General features: G+C 43.0%; 1 protein-coding gene across 1 annotated transcript; it reads left to right on the forward strand.

The window, feature by feature from the left end:
- The first annotated feature begins 3,498 nt into the window (after positions 1–3,498).
- Positions 3,499–16,458, forward strand: mmaa (metabolism of cobalamin associated A). The gene is made up of 6 exons (XM_080880301.1): positions 3,499–4,181; positions 5,757–5,879; positions 6,437–6,607; positions 7,122–7,207; positions 8,217–8,366; positions 12,953–16,458. Exons 1-6 carry the CDS (start codon positions 3,782–3,784, stop codon positions 13,247–13,249), a joined length of 1,227 nt encoding a protein of 408 aa, XP_080736427.1. The 5' UTR covers positions 3,499–3,781; the 3' UTR covers positions 13,250–16,458.
- Positions 16,459–19,827: the final 3,369 nt, after the last annotated feature.

The raw sequence follows: 19,827 nt of genomic DNA on the forward strand, positions 1-19,827 counted from the left end.
GACCACTGTCTTTGCATGTTTGTCTTTGTGTGACTTGGTTTAATTACAGGCCACCCATGCTAAGAAAATATGCATCATGTATTGTTGGGGACTTTCTGTGTGCGTGTGTGTGTTCAAGGTTCTTTATTTGTCACATGGATAGTTATACAAGTATAACACACAGTGAAATGTAGCCTGACATGCTCCTCGACATGTGCAAAAATGGGGGGGGGGGTAGAGGAAGATAGATAGATAGATAGACACACACACTGGGTGAATGTGCAGTAGTAGCAGCAAGCAGGTGAATTCTGTACATTAATATTAATAGACATCTGACTATTTTACAGGATAGACAATATAAACATATTTAAAATTAAAGGAATTTGGAATGTACATTGTGCCTGGGTTTAGAGTGTCTGGAAGAGTCCTGACTCAGTCAATTATAGATGATGTGAGAGGGCGGGTGTGTGTTTAGGGCCCAGATGGCTTGGGGATAGAAGCTCCTCTTGAGTCTCTCTGTCCTTGCCCGGAAGATGCGGAACCTTCTACCAGATTGCAGAAGTTGGAACAGTTTGTTGCCAGGATGGGACGGGTCCTTCAGTATCTGCGCTGCTCTAGTCTGGCATCTCCTGGTGTAGGTGTCCTGAAGCGGGGGGAGAGCAATCCTGCAGCAGCGTTCTGCTGTACGGATCACTCTCTGGAGAGCTTTTTGGTCCTTCACACAGCTGTTCCCAAACCACGATGTCATGTTCTGTGTGAGGATGCTCTACACAGCGCCTGTATAGAAAATCCTGAGGATCTTTGGAGAGACCCTGAGCTTCCTCAGTTGTCGTAGGTGATACAGGCGCTGCCTAGCCTTTTTGGTCTGGACCTGAATGTGGGCAGCCCATGTCAGGTCTGAGGAGATGTGGACACCAAGATACTTGAAGGACTGCACCCTCTCCACTGGAGCTCCATTGATGATAATGGGCTTGTAGTCTCTGTGCTGACCCCTTCTGAAGTCCACCACCAGCTCCTTGGTCTTGCCGACGTTCAGCTGGAGGTGGTTGTCCTGGCACCATGATGCCAGATTCTTCACTTCATCCTGTACTTCACACAAGTACACCGTGCGCCTGTACTTGTGTAGGGACATAAATTGTTGCACCCAGTCAGATTCTGGGGACAAACGGCAATTCCCCTCATTAATTAGGTTTTTAATGAGTAGACTTGGTTTAAGGTAAGAGTCAAGTGGGAAATGAATGCAAGTCACTGTAATGCCCCTGAAGTGATGGAAGAGCTCCTCCTGTGTTTGTATGTATATTTGGAAGTAGACCTTCAATTAGAAACGCACAATTACAAGAGCATGTCAAAGCCAACTGCACCAGTGTTAAGCATAATTGCATTTTCAAGTAAATTGCATGGAAATGCATAAAATACCCCCCCCCACCACACACAAACACACTTTTTTTTTTTTTTAAAGACATGTTGTGATGGCACTGTAACAACCTTCAAAGGTCTTCTGGAAGTTGGTGAGTGGATGGTTTGAGTGTAGCAGTTTCATTTGACTTTGTGATGTGGGTGGCATGGTTGCAGTGTGGTTAGTGCTGCCGCCTCCCACAAGGCTGCATGTTTCCCGTAGGCTGCTCAGACGAGCATGTCAGGTGGAATAATCCCAGTGTTTTACTAGCCTGACTGTCTCAGGCCTGCAGTGTACTCAGAATAAAAGTGAGTCTCTTCCTCATGTGATTGACATACAGCATACATACAACACTGTTTACAAAACTGAATTTAAAGCACCACAACATACAGGCCATAAATGGCATTGTATAAATTATTATTGCTATATTTGAGCCAAACAGGAAAACTTGTTTTACTGTAGACCTCAAAAAACAGCAGGGATAAAATAATAGTTGTTTGTTTATTATAAGATATATTTTTATAGATTATTTTCTCTGTAATTGTTGTTTTGTTTCTCACTGGTCTCCAGCTCCTGTTACTGTGCTACATGTTTCCAAGTATTCAACACATCTTAGTTGTTTTAAGGCTTTTTGAACCAGCTTCTCCAGTCCCCCTTTAATTGATTCTTTTTACCAGTAAAATGATAACAAATTGCTGTTTGTGATCAAATCAATTTAAAAAGGGACTTTTTTTTAATGAGTTGTCATTACTTTCACGTATGGTCCACTATTCAAGCTCCAGCAGCACAGTGAAGCATTCTAATGAGGTTCATACTGAATTCAGCTATCTTTCTAAAACCCAGAGTTCTTTCCAGAGTACAATAAGTACAATCTTTGCACAACTTTAGTAATGGTGAAAGCCCCATATTCACCATCCTTTGTCAAGTGTTTCCACGATCTCTTCTCTGCACATGTCCAAAACATCTCAGCCTTGCTTCCCAAAATTTCCTCCCAAGATCCATAGCTACCAGTTAGGTGATCCCTGTTTAATAAGGGAGTTGTTTAAAATTAAATGAATAAATGATTGGACAATCTAAATAAAGCCAAGCTGAAAATAAGTTTAGTACTTTTTGCTGTAAGGGAAAAAATGGTGGTGTTGCTCACACCCTGAAGCAGACTGCTCCAAAGCCTGGGCCACAGTAGTTAAAGACTCGATCCATGCCAGAAATACTGACTAATTTAAAGTGGCACGGGACGCGGAACACATGCATGTATTATCAAGTTTGGGTTTTTTTTTTAGTTTTTTTTTTTTTTTTTTTTTTTAGAGGGCATTAACCCTGGAGCTTCTTCCCGCAGGCGATACGGTCTCTCAATCACACCACCACACAGTACTGACCCACACATATGGTTCTTACACACACACTGGACTTTCTGGACTTTGTTTTTGCACAACACTGGTCACTATATTCTTCATTTCCAGTTAATACTTGTACAGCTGCTGTTATTGTGTATATATTTATTTATATTTAGATTTCTTCATACATTCTTATATAGTTCTATATTGTGTATTGTGTATTTTGTTGTACAGTTATTTTATTTTCAACTTTAATTTATATATTTTATCTTATTCTTCCCAGTTAAATTTACCCTTCATTCTAATTTGTGTTGTACAGTTATTTCATTTTTAACCTTAATTTATATTTTATTCCTTCCTAGTTAAATTTACCCTTTTTAATTTTTCATATTTATTTCCTATCTTATTCATAGCCTTTTCCTTTTTTGTTTTCTTTAGGTCACGAGCAGTTGTCCAAGCATTTCACTACATATCGTACTGTGTATGACTGTGTACGTGACAAATAAAATTTGAATTTGATTTGATTTGATTTGATAAGATGTGAAGGTTAACATCTGCTGCCACCTGCTGGCTAAAATGGCCAACTGCCATATTTAAATGTTCATTTAACTACTTTCGTCTGTTATTAAAAAACACACACACAAAGAAAAAAAGTAACGAATCGCACATTTAAACTTCTGTGGCAGATTTTAGATGTATTTGGGAAACGTTTTACTTTCCAAATAAACTGACGGAAATACTGCGGTGGGCGGTGTCAGACGTCAACGGAAACGGAAGTGAATGAATGAAACGATGGCGATAGGTAACCTGTAACGTCTCCGTGCAACTGGGACGAGGTCAGAGTGAGTTTAGTTTTCACACTTTGTGGCTATTTTGTCCAAACTACGTCTTTAACAACTGCCTTCAACGAGTACATTACGTGCTGACGTTAGAAAGAATACACATTAGCCTGACGGTGACTATTATAACTGCTGTAACGGTGACGTTTGTAAGCACCTCAGCTGGAAGTACCGCTGGATAAATTAACTGTAAGCCTGTACGCCCTCCCAGACCGCCCTACCTTTGACACACAATGAGACAGTTTAGCCTCGCTCTCCTCCGCCACATCTCCTCATCCACTGCCCCCGCACTCACCGAGACGTGCCGCCTTCACAGTTGGCACTGCTTCACTGCTTCACGCCCTCAGTACCGGAGCATCGTCCCGCCTCACAGCTGCCAGCACACACGGACTGAAAGCACAGCAGCCAGCCAGCACATACAGGACCTGAGTGGGCCTGAGCAGAGACTGCTGAATAAACTTTATGACGGGCTGATCGGAGGACAGCGGGCGTCTTTGGCAGAGTGCATCACTTTGGTGGAGACCCAGCATCCCAGAAAGAAAGAGCTGGCCCAGGTGCTGCTGCAGAGGGTCCTGGCTTACAGGAGGGAGCAGGAGAGCCGCAATGGAGGGAAGCCAGTGGCCTTCAGAGTAGGTGTGTAGGCTTAAGTCTGTGGCGGTTGTCTGAACTCAGTTTTTCTTGTCTCTAAGTGTCTTTGAACCTAAAATGTATTAAAATAAGTACATTTAAACTAAGGCTACTGCCATTGTATCCGCATTATAACCTACAGATCACAGTGGAGCTATAAGACACGAAACCTTCATATGAAGACTATTTTACAACTGCTGTTGTAAAATAGTTTCTCATAAAATAGTTTCTCATTTCACACTTTTTTTTACGTTAAAAAACAAAGTCACAGCCAGTAAATATGTCCTAATGCTGAAATCCCCACCACAAGGATAGTGGTGCAATTTCCGGGGGGATGAATTCTCTGAAATTTTCAGGCTTTGCAAAGATTGCAGTGGGCTTATTTGGACCCTTTTGTGTTTTAGTTCGGCCCCCAGGGCCTTATGTTTAACACACCTTGTAGTATAAACACGTCACCTCTGCCATGAATCCTTCATCAGACGGTTTCTGCAGCAGTGGCTCCGATGTTCTATGTGGTGCAAAGAAACAGTCACATAAATTTGCATTCAGATTTCTTCAGACTTGACCCCAAAGTGAAGTGTGTTTAACAAAAAAAAAAAAAAAAAAAGAGTTTAACATTTTTACATTTAAACTCTGCGTTATTAAAGCTTTAAAAGCAGAAAGTAGAAACAATATTGTGTAGTTACTTTAGCACATAAATTTAAATTAGGTTAGTAGAAATCAGCTCTTGGGGCTGTTTGGTGCCATCCATTACAGTTTAACCTCCCTCCCACAAGAATCATGACTACCATTTTTATGCAGATGATCCACAGTTGTACTTGTAACTTTCCTTTAATGATCTAACCTCTGTTCACAAACTAATAAGCTGCATTAATGACCTTAACTGGTGGATGTCTTAAAACCTTTTAGAACTGAGCAGAGACGAGACAGAAATACTCGTCCAAAAAAAGTCAGAGACAAAAAAACCTGTTCATATTTATCATTCATTTCTCGTCACACAGTGAACAAGTCAGGCATCATTTTGGACAGTGATCTCACTTTTGATAACCAGATCAATAAGGTTACCTGTCACTTAAAAGTATATCTAAGGTTAGAAATTACAATTTCAGACTGACTCCGTGCATTCATATCACAAAGGTTAGATTATTTTAACACTCAAATCATCAATGGGCCGTCTTCAGCTTATCCAAAACACAGCAGCCAGAATCCTTACAGGTACATGGAAATTTGACCACATTATCCCAGTATTGAAGACCACTTCATTGGCTCTCATTACCATATAAAATCACTTCTGTATGTTCACAAAGTTCTCAATGGTTTGGCCTTCCAGTACATATCTGACAACCAAGTCAGACCTCTTAGGTCATCAGGTTCTTTTAACTGGTTCCACAATCAGATCCAAGTAACCTGAAGGGTTCAGTTACTGTGCTCTGCGTCTTTGGAACAAGCTGCCTGCTCACTTGAGATCAATTACATCTGTGCGTACATTCAATAACCGACTGATGTAATGGAATGTGCTACGTAAATAAGTGTCATCGTCACTGTTTGTTGCAAACTGATGAGATCTCTTTGATTTCTCAGGTCTGTCTGGACCCCCCGGAGCAGGAAAGTCCTCCTTCATCGAGGTGGTGGGGAAGATGCTGACAGGACGTGGACATAAAGTTGCAGTGCTGGCTGTCGACCCATCCTCCTGCACCACTGGGGGTAACCGCTGACACGTTCATCATCTGCTTTTACTGTGATACAGATGAACTATAATTATTTTGAGCTTTACAGCGCACAGGGAAATTTTATGTAATGTTTAAAGATGCTGGATTTAGGTTCAGGGAATATTGTGCTGTTTATGTTTGGCTGTATTAAAGTGCTTTTCCTGATTTGTGTAGAAACATACGATGACGGAGATAAATGTTCATATCGGTCAAAGTTTCAAATAACGAGGTATGTTGACTGTTCCTTTCTGCTCTTGGTGTAAAGTCACTGAGCAGGGATCTCTTTAACACGACCATTTCAGGTGCAGAGCCCCGCAGCAGAAAGTTGTCTACCACAGGTGGTGGCCTTAAAGAGAGAGAAGTTAAAACTGCTTGCTTTAAACCATTTATTTTCCATAAATGAATCAGGCTATTTTTATTTGAGAGAATATAAAATATAGAGCAGGAAACAAGCAGAATAGGTCCTCTTTGAATAGGCTGAAATCACTGAGTAATTACAAGCAGCACTGCACAGTAAAACTGCTGCCAAGTGACTCATCCCTCTTGCTGCAGGGTCTCTGATGGGCGATAAGACTCGTATGACTGAGCTCTCAAGAGACATGAACGCCTTCATCAGGCCATCGCCGACCTCGGGAACACTCGGAGGTGTCACCAGAACAACCAACGAGGCCATTGTTCTCTGCGAGGGAGCAGGTTACGACATCGTCCTTGTGGAGACTGTAGGTAAGATGCTGTGACGCGAACCCTCGGAGTAAGCGTGTTAAAGCCATAATCTCAGCAAGTATTTGTTCTTCTGCTTGTACTAAGTTTTTTTTTTTTTTAATGCAAACATAATTTGTTCAATTTGTTCAATGTGATGTCTGATAGCAGCGCCAGTCATCAGGCACCTGCTCTGCATCTCCAGGCTAAAATTGATTCACTGTGAGCGCTCTGAAGTTTGTGAAAGCTCATGATTATTCATCAGCTTTCATGATTTTTGAATGACTGAGCAAGTCCTCACCAGGACCAGCTTTCCTTTAAATTCTTTAGATTTTCAGACAACGCAAACGCAGGCAAATATTTAGTGTGACTGTTGGATGTATCGTTTGAAAAGCGTGAGGCTGTATAGGACTGTAGATTTAGTTTCAGATGAGAGGATACTGTGTCGTATCAAACTTTGTCGTGTTATCAGTCAGCAGTGATCGTTAAACTAGTCCTCTGTTTTGTCATCTTTCTTCTTTTTTTGTTTTTCCTCCAGGAGTCGGCCAGTCAGAGTTCGCAGTGGCAGACATGGTTGACATGTTTGTGTTGCTGATTCCACCAGCAGGGGGCGATGAACTCCAGGTCAGTGAAAACAAGCGTGCTTCAGCTCATCTGTGGAGCTGGAACAAAGTAATCGACCAGTAAAATTTAGTCATTGTTAATTTCGTGCTAATGTGTAGGGGAATAAAACCAGTTTTTGATTGAGCTGCTGTCATTTATCAGCCGCTGATTATCTGATATCAACGATCTTTAAATTCATCAGAATTATAAAACCTAAACTAAATTACCTGATGAATATATTTATGAAGCACTGTTTATAAGCAAAAGCAGATTGTGTGTCCACGTTTTTTTTGTAAAGATAAACAGGCTCACAATAAGTATATGCTCGCCACTTAATTAATTAGGAAAATTATTCACTTCATTAGCCTTCCTCATGATGATTAATGCTACAGTGATTATGGTGGGACAGTAGGTAGCTGAAGTGGCATTTGTTTTAATTATAATAACTATTTGTAATGTGGAAACACTCGGACATGAACACATGAGGAAAGCAGCACGCTTGAAAATTCATTCCAGTAAATTAGTGCTTAATAATCAACCTGTGTTACTCAGAGTCAAAATGTACAGTTAGCTCATGGTCTACACATACCACCGTATATTTTTATATGGGATTATTTGAGCTAATCATAGAAAACCTAACTATATCAGAGGTGTTGTAATGTGCAAAAGTCTCATTTCTTTAAGTGGTCATGAGCAATATTTCTCCAGGCTTTCTGAAGGACTTTCAAAGTTTTCCTTTGCTTTTTCAGTCCAGTTCTCATACCTGGGGTTAGAGTTAAGGGTCGGCCATTTACTTTAGCACAGTTCTGTACAGAAAGAAAATATTTATACAATTTGATTCCATCTATCTTTGGATATCGACTGCAAAAATCAGCCATGTTGAATGGAAAGAAAGTCTTAAGACTTTTAAAGTCTCAGGCTTGAAAACACTTGACCGCAGCTCCGTGCAGGAGCCTTGAGGAGCTCAGGCATCAGGCAGCGTTTTCATCGTTTAATCATCCTCCTCTCTAATGACAAAATCTCTGTTCAGGGCATCAAGAGGGGCATAATCGAAAGGGCCGAGTTGGTCGTGGTGACAAAGTCAGACGGAGACCTGGTGGTGCCGGCCAGGAGGATCCAGGCTGAATACACCAGCGCACTCAAACTGCTCAGGAGACAGTCCAAATCCTGGAACCCTAAGGTGTGTGTGTGTGTAGTGATGTAATGATGCAAGGAGTCGGTAACAAGGATTTGGTGGTGTTTGGTGTTTGCTCTGCTGGGCAGCTACAGCACATGGACCCAACAAGATATCCCACAGAGAGGTCAGCTGACCCAGGAGGAGGAGGAGTGTGGGGGTGGGTCATCATAACATGACTGCACTAGTGCTGCAGTGTCCCACCTCACCCGCTCGCCTGGCTAGCCCTGTCCCTTTGTTTTCCCAGCCCAGTGCTGCATCTGCCCACCGGGCAAGCAGCCAGGAAGCACCCCCACCTACCAGTCCTTATTACCCCCCACCCCCCGCTCCCAATGCACTGGATACTCGGCTGCTGCGTCATGCATTTCACTGATTAGAAAAGTGCTCGTTCTCATAAAATCTGATAGGCTTCTCTTACAGCTCCTCTCTCTTTATGCTTCACGCTCGGCTTTGTTGTGCATATTCGTGTCTGTTTCCCGACTGTATGGCAGAGATTTAGTCTCTTGCTCTGCTTTGCGTGGCACTATGATGTGACATAAATACTATTTTGACTTGATGATTAAACTCTTGGTGGCATGTGAGGCGACTTTTATGGTTCTCTTCACAATCACTTAATCCTTTGGTCTATGTTATGTAGGAAATTGCAAAAGGTAAATGGTCCCAGAGTTGAGAAGCACGACGGGTCGTCTTTAAATTTAATCTTTGTTGTCCATCCAACAACCCAAAACCCCCAAAGACTGATTACACTGATGTCAGAAAAAAAATGGCAGATTTTGGACAGTGAAACTAGAAAAAGGTTTTAGACATGTTGCTTAAAAAACGATTACATTCATATACACAGTGCATGCACATCATGAATTAACTGTGATTAATCACATTTTTGGAAACCTGTGCTTAGTTTTACTAGTCACACCCAGCGCTGGTTATTGCCAGACTGGCTGCATCAAGAAATCACTTAAACCGACTCTGTCTGATAAAGTGAAGCCGGCTAAAAGATCTCAAAGAGCAACACAATCTAAAGAAACTAAAAACAGCTGAGAGATAAATTCGTTGATATCTATTAGTCTGGAAAGAGTTACAAAGCTGTTTATAAGGCTTCAGGACTTATAACCACAGTGAGAGCCATTATTCACAAATGGAGAAAACTTGGAACAGTGGTGAACCTTTCCAGGAGTGACCGGCCTACCAAAATTACTCCAAGAGCTCATCGAGGACTCAGCCAGGAGGTCACAGAACAACATTCGGAGAACCGCAGGCCTCACATGTCTCAGTTCATGTCAGAGTTCATGATTCAACATGAGTCTGGGCAAAAAAGGCAACCATGAGAGAGTTCAAGGTGAAAACCACTGCTGACGCAAAAAGAACACAACGTCTCACATCACTGCATTGTCGAAGTCTCAAATCCAAGTGAGATTCCTTGGCGTGACCTTAAAAAGGCTCAAAAACCCTGCAATGTGTCTGAATTAAAACAACACTGCAAATAAGAGTGAGACGAAATTCCTCCACAGCGATGTGAAAGACTCATCACCAGTTATTACAAACACTTGATTGCAGCTCTTACTTACCAAGCCAGGATCAACCAGTTATCAGGTTTAGGGGGCAAATAGTTTATCACATAGGGCCGCACAGGTTTGGACTTTTTTCCCATCTAATAAACAAAATCATCGCTTAAAAACTGCATATTGTATTTACTCAGGTTATCCTCGTCTAATAATAAAATGTGTTTTATGATCTAAATAATGCAGGTTTGACAAATATACAAAAAAAATTAGAAATCAGGAACACTATGATTTTATGTCTCTGCTCTTTCGTGTTTCTGATTTTATTTTGGTGCTTTTAGATTTAAATGTTGTTTCAGATGAGTTTTTTGTAACTTCACAGCACTTCTAATATTGGGTTTGTAAGATTAGATAAATTAATCTTGATTTCAGTTTGAGCTTCAAGGCTACTTTATTGTAAATCCAGGAGACGGACAGACCGACGTCTTTGAATGGCATTTCCAAGACATGTTGTGTTAACACAAATCTATTTTAGATGTCATGAAAGCCGTAGGGTCATTGAAGCTTTCTTTGTTCCCTGGTGTTTTAGAAATGCAATACAAAATTCCTCAAGTGCCTCTTTAAGAGCTGTTACATCCAGATTACAAGAAGCTTGTTTTCCCTCTCAGCTTTTAGTGGCTTCTTGATGATTTCTTACGGAGGAACAGTGAGAGCGGCTTTAAAGCTTTCAATGTTGCGGCCAGCGGAAACAAAACCAATGTGACGGCGGAGAGACGAATATTAGAAAGATTTGTGTAACACCTGAAAACCTGGAGAACTACAAGCATTTGTGTAACTAGATACCAGCAGAGGTAAGGCGGTCTGTGAATGTATTAAGTAGTTTTAAAAAGATCATTTATATGAGAGAATATGCTGTAAGTACAGTAAGTCACATGATCTTTCTTCTTCTCACCTTAACGTTGTAACTGGAACGTGTGTAAGTGGATTTTGATCACAGCTGCCATTTATATTCTGAGCTGTGTAAGTGACTCAAATTTGATTGTCAGCTGGTGTTTAATAGAAGACGGCAAAGAAAGGATCTGCACATCTGAATGGAGCTTTGTGTCTACCTGTAAACCTGGAGCCCGCTTTCAACAAACTCAATGTTACTCTGAATTTCATCATGCGCTCTCGGATCTGCATTAAGCTTTGAGGAGAGACGTGCAGTCGAAGTACTAAACACATAAGTGACATTTATCCCCGGATTGCCTGCGTGAACAAGGTGTTAAGGACAGACGAATGCTTGATATTTGCGTAGTGACTTGACAGCTTCTTGTAGGCTGGAGGTGCACTGAAAGGAAAAAACCTTAAATGCAGAACTCCCAGACTCTGATGCATTTACCGCATCCAAAATGTTCTCTTAATGATCGCGGGGGGGAAGCTTAAAGCCCGTCTTCGGTTAAACCTTTATTTTTAATAATAACCTCTACATTTATTGTGTATTGTAGGAAGCTCAGGTTGGCTTTTCCCAAGAAGACTTCCTGTTCAGCAGTCTGTACTGGTGAACCGGTAACCTGCTCAGGATTTAATCATCACTGGCATTTGAAAAACATCAATGTAAATGTGCCACGGTTGGCTCAGCAGTGCATGTTGCACTTGTAGTTAAAAAATAAAACATTAAAGCTGAAGTCGACAGGAAAAAATGAGACATTTTAAAACATAAAAACACACATCGGTATATCAAAGTGAACGTATAAAGTTAAAAGCACATATCTGTTGGTCGCATGGGGTCGAGCTCTGGTTTGTTTTCCCACCCCGGCGTGGTTTGTTTGGGGAGACGTGGCGGTGGTCCCCCATCCAAGCTCAGTCAGACCCAACAGGTGTATGCAAAAGACCTTCCTGTAGCCAGTTGTGCAGGTATGCACGCATGCAGAGAAGACAAAGTGCAGCAACTGTCGGTAAAACTAATGGAAATCCTGCAACGGGCTGACTGTTTTCATGTGAACTATCTAATAATTTTCATTTCATTTCATTTTGACTTTATTTTGACTTCAGTTTAGTTGCAGTTAGTTTTCAGAGAAGTATTTCTTACTACACTTTGAAAATGTTTAGTTTTTGTTTAGTTTTTATTAGTTTCAGTCTTTTATTATTTTAAGGAAAGTGTTTGTCAAAAAAAAAAAAAATACAGAACGAGAGAAACAAAACTTTTCAAAAGCGGTTGTCTCACAGTCTTGTAGACGCCCTGAGTTTCAGTAAACACATTCATCAATGCCTCGGCATTTTCACCAAGCTAACAGATGCTGAAGCTAAAGACAGTTCCTCTGTTTTTATTTTAGTTCACAAAATTGTTTCAGTTCATTTCTTGGGGCGATCGTGGCTCAAGAGTTGGCAGTTCGTCTTGTAATCGGAAGGTTGCCGGTTCGATCCCCAGCTCTGACGGTCTCGGTCGTTGTGTCCTTGGGCAAGACACTTCACCCGTTGCCTACTGGTGGTAGGCCTACAGCCTCGCCTCTGTCAGGGCGGCTGTGGCTACAATGTAGCTTGCCATCACCAGTGTGTGAATGTGTGGATGACTGAATGTAGTGTAAAGCGCTATAAAAGTACAGGCCATTTACCATTTAAAGGCCATTTCATTTTTTTCCCAAACAGCCCACATCTTACCAGCATCCAGATCTGTTGATTTGTCTTAAAAATTAAAAAACAAAATCCTCCACTGTTCAGCTGTCATGAAGAGAGGAAACCGCCATAGAAGTCTAAAGTATATGGAGCTGTAAATGTGCTTTTTGATACTGTTTAACATTAGATTCAATGGGGATTGTTTCGGTTTTGGGGTCAGCCTCAAGTGGCCATTAGTGGAACTGCGGCTTTTCTTAAACATACTCTTCCAGAGATCTGAACTTACCTCTGGCAGCTGCCGTCATTTTCGTGCTACTGACATGACCTTGAAATGAAAATGATGATTTGCTTTAAAGACTTCATGACCTACAGGAGGCATAAAAATCCATTAACAATATAAAACTTTCTCTGTTCTGTATATTTTGCTGTGACTGTGAAACGCTCATTTTGAACAGCTGAATCATGAATCTTCCCACCCCTCACCTTCTCCACCCGCAGGTGGTGCGGGCTTCCTCGCAAACCTTCGAGGGCATCCCAGAGGTCTGGGCCAAGATGGAGGCATACCGGGAGGCCGCGCTGGCCAGCGGTGAGCTGCAGGGCAGGCGGACGGCCCAGCAGAAGGTGTGGATGTGGAGTCTGATCCAGGAGAGCGTCCTGTGCCATTTCCAAAATCACCCCGGTGTCAGAGAAGCTCTACCCCACCTCGAGGAGAGGGTCACCAAAGGAGCCATCTCTCCAGGACTGGCTGCTGACCTGCTTCTCAGAGCCTTTTCTTCATCCTCTTCATCACAGTAATCACTGGGACTGCACTGTCAGATAAGGAACGGATCACTCACTGAAAAGGAGAGCGAGAAAATGACCTTGGCTCTGCGGTTTGCACAAAAAGACTCGATCTCTGCTCTTTTAACACACGATTTAAAAATTTAAATACGTGAGAGTCACCCCCCGTCTACAGAGGCTTCGCTTTCTGATTGCTTTCATCCAAGTCACAAGAGCAGGAAGAGCGCTGAAAGTCGTCATTTCTCGTCAGCGGCTCCGAGACGCACTCGCGTTTGGCAAAAATGAGATGCGTTGAGAGTCCGAGATGTGAAACGCGGAAGCGACCGTCTCTTTTGGACACTACAGACAAGTTTTAACGAGATCAGTGAAGGAGGATTCAAAGGTCGTGTGGTTGCAGTTGAAGAATAGTTTGAGCGGTATCTTTCACTATCATGAACGGCGTGTTACAGTAAAGCTGTGACTCGTTCCTCACGATCAGTAATATCAGTAATAACAGCCTATTTGCGAGCCACAAAGCGTCAATGAAAGGATCGGGCTTGGGTAGAATCGATTTAGTTAGAGCCCCGTGTTTCTGCTGCTGAACTACTGAAGATGTTGCTCTAATAACAGGTTTTCCTCAGGAAAGCATCGAGGCTTTGAATCAGTGTTTTTTCTTTTTTTGTTTGTTTTTTAATCCACTGTTTGGTTTCTATTAAAGAACAATTTGAATCTTAAGTGGACAAGTGAATTACATTAAATCTGCCGGCGCAGTTGGCCGAGCTCTTCTACCGCTGCGTGTTTGCTCACGATATGAAAAAGGGCCGAGTGATTAATGTTACCTCTACGAATATTAGCCCTGAGATTTGTCAGAGATTTAATGACATTTCTTTTCGGCTCTCCGGAGCCAGAAATGTCAGCGCTGGGCTTCGTCTGAATGACTCAGCTGTACGGTTGCTTCGAATTCAGGCAAAACACACTTTAATATTTCCAGAATTAAGTTCATACTGCGCTGCGCTCCCGGACACCACCGGAGGACTGAACACAAAGAGAAGTCACGCACTCATAATGCCGGTGCAGCTACTTTATTACTTTATTATTTAAAGAGGCTGCTGCAGCTGCTTTATTCAGGGACCCCGCAGCAGACGCCGGTGTCAGCGGCATATTCTTATACAGTCTAATCTATACACAGGGTATTTCCCACCCATTATGTACTCGTAGGCTGCACCTGTTATTTTTAGTGTCTGTTAATCCGTCAGCTATTTTTTTTTAATATATAAACGTATGTAAACGTACACATCATAATTTCCAGACTCCAAACTGACATCTGAAGACTGAGGGAAAGCCTGGCTGTGGCCTCCAGTTTTAGTCCAGGAGTCCTGTAGGGTTGTAAGTGTTCTTTAAACCAGAAGAAAATGCGAGGTCACATAAAGTTCAAATCCAGTTTGTTGATTCGATTTTCTGAATTCGCACACTGGAGTATTGTCTTCAACCCACCGGGCGAGCAGGTGGCGTGGACGTCCAAGTGTGTGAATGCGATGACTCGATTTTCAAATTGATGCCATAGGTGCATCTACTAAAAATCTCAGATGTGTTCAAATCCCGGTGACCTCGATCTAAAGGTCAAGGTCAGAGGTCAAGTTTTCTGAAAGTCTAAAGAATCCCTTTTGTAACATTCTTGTCCCAGGTTGCCCTGTCTCCTTATCCTCTCTTTCTTCTTCTCTTCCTCTCCATCGCTACCCACCGGTTGTGGCAGATGGCCGCCTGTCCCTGAGCCTGCTTCTGTCAGATGTTTCCTCGCTCACGGGGAGTCGTGTGATTGTTGCGGTTTTTTCTCTAATACTGTAGAATCGTTAACTTACAGTGTAAAACCCCCTGAGCTCACTGAAAATGCCAATAAATGCTAAAACAAAAATATATCGATGAGATAGAAAAGGCTGTTTGGTTTCTGTAACATCATAGTCCAACAGTCGAAGCTGTCAGCACAATGATGTTGAAGAACTCCCTTGTGTTTGTCCCGTTGGTCTAATTATGAGATTGTGTACACGTGGCATTAAATTTGTGTAAACTTGCTGGTACTTCTGACACACAGTAAGTCACTTAAACTGGTATTGAGAGCTTATTACCTTTTGCATTGTGGGCTGGTTCTTATATAGCACTTTTCTACTTGAGCACTAAAAGCAGTTTTTACAACACAAGCATTTTTTAGTACATCCAAGTCCTTTCTATATAACATTCACACTCCGATGAACGCACCGGGATCATCATCTTGGCACGCAGACCTGGAGCAGCCAGGAGTTGAACCCCCGACCTTTCAATTAGTAGATGTCCTGCTCGACCTCCTGAACCACAGCCACTCTAAGCTCACAGCACCTGGTATTCCCAGGCGGTGCATCCGAGTACTAACCGGGCCCGACCCTTGCTCAGTGTCCGAGATCAGGTGTGCTCAAGGAGGTAGGATTGTAATCCTGCTGGAACAAGGTCCTGGGTTCAGATCCAACAGTTTTTCAGTGTGGAGTTTGGATGTTCCTCTCCGTGCCTGAGGGAGGTCTTTCCAGGTAATCAGGCTTCTTTTCCCAAAAAGACAAGCATACGGAAGCTTGTTTCTGCCACTGGGCAGATAAAACAAGTCATCTATTAGTCAAAATTTCAACTCACCCAGAAGTTTGACTCATTAAGTCAACATTTTGCAATAATAACTTGAAATTTTCACTCATCTCTACCTTTTCAAATAATTTTCTTTTTGTGGGAGAAACAAGACCCTGAATTGAATAAGTGATAAAAAAAAAAAAAAAGTGGTTAATTTGTTTAAACTTGTAGTTATTTCTTACTTACAGGATCAATAGAGGAGAAACGCTACAGGTGACTACAGAGAGAAAACTGTTTAGATCACCATGAAAATTTCCGGTCTGTCTAATGCTCTGTATTGCAAGTTTTATGAAAGTGTATTTTTGATGAGGCATTGTCACCCCTGTTATTGGCATAGTTTTGCAGATCATAAATCGAATTGGACAATGACTAAAGCCAAGGTCATTAGAGTCTTTATAAAATCTGTTTTTATCATTTGATAAACCAGAAAAATATGAATAAATGTTCATAAATCAGTGTCTGAATGCTGTATAAATAAAATCCATCTGTTTAAAAAAAAGCAGCTTTAGAAATATAAACGAAGTTTCATGTAAGAGCTGAGTTGGAGATTTCTTGCTTGGAATAAACACAATTACTCCGAATGTGGCCTTTCAAGCTTGTTGTAATGTCACGTCACTGAAAAACTAATATTTATGGTTTTCAAATAAAACGTATCACCATGGATATCATATGCAAATGAGATGTTCTCATTAAATATGCACACATTTGCATAAATGAGAAAAAGTACAATAAGCTCCTGAATTTGTATTTTAGATATTGTCTTTCTGCTAGTGTGGAAGAATCACTGTTATGTAACCAAAATGGCACATCTGACTTATGCCTGAAATATCTCACCTTTAAAAGCCGGCAGATGTAGTTTGAAGCAGTCACAAGATCAAGAAGGCGTGATTCATTTCCTCCAGGTCACTAAGAACTGGATTTGCTTTTATACACTATGTAAATAATCTTTATCGTACCATCAGTGTTCTGTAAATGTAAGTTTGTGCTTTCTTCAGCCACTAGAGGTCTCCCAAATCCCACTCAGCTGTGGGTTCATTATCCTAATGACTGAACCCTCAGTGCCAACCGCCCTCCCTTTCTTAGCGCCCCCGCCTCCTGCCCTCCATCCATTCTTCATCGAGGTTGCCTAGGGTGCCGGGTCACTCAGAGGTGAGGACATCAACAGCTGCCACTCTCCTCGAGGTCGAGCTCGAGGTACTGTAGACCCAGCTCTCTGTACACAACCATCCTCTGCTTTTTTCCCCCCCCTCTCTCTCAATCCTCACTGAAAAGCAGAAAGGAGCCAAGCTTGGTACAGTACAGAGCAGGAGGGCTGAGTGTGTGATTGTACAGCTTTCTCAACCTCCTCAAAGGAAAAAAACAGGGTGAATTCAGTGCTAATCTGTGCTTGTACTTTCTAGTCTGCTTTGGAAATACTGCGAAAGCCCCCACCAACCGCTGGACGGGCTCCCAGGTCGCTGCTCGTTTGCTCCCGCCTGCGTGTGAGAGGAAGAATGCCCCTTGAATGCAGATGGATTCATTAGGTCTGAGTAACACCCATCTCCTCCATCATGCTGACACAAACACATACACACTGTAACTGCTCTGGCTTTGCAAAAGGGAACAGTGAGTTCTGCAGCTCTGGACTCCCTCCACGCGCACACACACACACACACACATCCATGCATATACACACAGTTGTCTCCAGTGTAAACAACACCATGCGGTTTCACTAAGGAAGATTAACTCAAATGCTGCCGGATCATGTTCAGCCATCTTAGCCCAAACACAGGGCCCGTCCACATGTGTTTAGCATTTTGCCGGATCTCTTGAATGTAAGCAGAGGACAGAGACAGGCTCTTTGATGAGGTTTTCTTTTACTGGTTGTTTTTTTCATGTTTAATAGAGGAGGGGGGGGGGCTTACATTCACAGCGTTTCATTGTGTCAGCAGTCTGAAGTCAAAATGCCTTCCTTGGTTAAAGAGCAAACTAAGAACTGTTGTGATTGTTGCCTAAAAACTCAGCTTAACCCCCTCCAAGAAAAAACCTCAGAGCCCGAATGCTGAAAAATGAGGCTACAACACATGTCAGTAAACAGAGCGGGTGTACTGTAGCGCAGAGAGGCACACATGTTTCTCCTCTTGTAGGATGCATCAGCGTAGTAGTTTGTTTTCTGCTCAGATCAGAGCGTGAGGGAAGCCTGACAGAGGGAAATGTCAGCCCTGCTACCAGCCACATTTTTGGAGATGTGTGTGTGTGTGTGTCTATGTGTAGTGTGACAGCCGGTCATGGGCTGCTGATCCACAAAGCCTCAGCCATCTCTTCTATGTTTGCTCTCCTCCTCACACACGAGCACATAACATCACACTCGCCCACCTTCCTCCTCCTCCCCCTCTCCATTCTCTCTTGTTTTATTTTTTTGTTTTCTTTTCTTCCCCTTCTTACACACACGAACATCCGTCCGGCTCACCGCTTACACATCTTGTACATACATACGAGCCATCCATCCATCCCCTGTCGCACACACTCGAGCTGACTGCCTCGTTGCCAACCCGGCCGCTCTGACTCGCCTGGCTGCACTGCTGTCCCTCTGTAGTGACAGATGAGTGTGTGTGAGAGAGAGAAAGAGAAGCATTTCCTCCAGGCTCGGGACTCGACTTTTGAGACAGCCACAAAAACGATGCGAGGAGCCCCCTCGCTTCCCCCGCTTTGCTTGCAGATGTAGCACCCCACTCATTATGCTGCTCCGGTGGGTCACTGTGCAGCCTCTTCATAAGAAGACCCTCATGGCGACACGTCTTATTATATCAGCTGCTGAGATGGATGTTAATGCTGGGCTGCGCTGGGCGTGCTCTCCAGCCTGTGGAGTGATGAGACGTGGTGGTTTGGTATTCAAAGTGCATCTCATTGCATGGCTAATTCTATTTAACCTGGTGAAGTCTGCCGGCTGGCACGGTCAGAATGCCCCAGGGAGAGACCACTGTGTACCTCTGCTTTATTACGCACCTGAGGAGGCTCGCTCTCCCACACGCTCCTCTGTTTGCTATGTGTAATTTACTGGGCAGCCTGTGGGCTAAGGCCTTCATCTGCAGGAAGGCGCGAATAGAGCCTTGGCGCCAGTAATTGGACTTTAGAACTGATTGGGGAACTTGATTGACCCCCGGTAATGGATTTGAGTGAATAATTATTTGTAGTTATGGTTGGAAGATGATATCAGGGAGAGAGAGACCAATCCCACCAGTGTGACTCACCCCTGCTGCCAGAGCAGAACGCTGCCAGCACTCAATTAATGAAATCCAGCTGCTCAGGCTCCCCATGTGTAGTGGCTGATCAAAAAACCCACACAGGGGTCTGGTCAGAAAAAAGGGTTATCTTCATCCAACCTTTCCCTTTTGCACAACTGGCAGCCTGTGGCCCATCACAATAGTGATTATAAAATCTTCCCCACTCCAGGTACAAGACATTAAGGTTGATAATGTCTCCATTATTTTTTAACTGCCTGTGGCAGTGCTCAGCACAGCCTACGGCAGCCATGTTAATGAGACCTCTCAAGATGGCAGGCAGCGCCTCCTCAGGACACAAAATGCAATCACTCTTAATCCGGCACTTTAATTGCTGGCCAAAGCCTGCCTAAGTGAATTCAGCTGTTCCATCTCTGCAGGCGAGTGGCTGCACCTCGAGAATATCATACTCGCGAAGATAAACTGGCTTCCAAAACAAATGAGAAGCGAGGCGAGGCGTGGACCGGCTTCTCATAAGCGAGGCTTATTTTTCTTGTTTGGGTGGGTGGGTGGGTGGGGGGTGGGAGAGGGCGACTGTCACCGCCTTCACACGTGATTTTTTTTAACTCTCCACAGAGGCGGTGTGGAGCGAGAACAGTAGCCGCCCCCCTCGCCTTCCTCTCTTTTGTCCTCTTCTCCGCTACTTGATTGACCCGCTTGCCCCCCCACCCCCCGCCGCATCATTATCCTTACCAATCCTCCTCGCTG

The sequence above is a fragment of the Rhamphochromis sp. 'chilingali' genome, assembly GCF_963969265.1.
Source record: "Rhamphochromis sp. 'chilingali' genome assembly, chromosome: 4".
Classification (NCBI taxonomy): Eukaryota; Metazoa; Chordata; class Actinopteri; order Cichliformes; family Cichlidae; genus Rhamphochromis; species Rhamphochromis sp. 'chilingali'.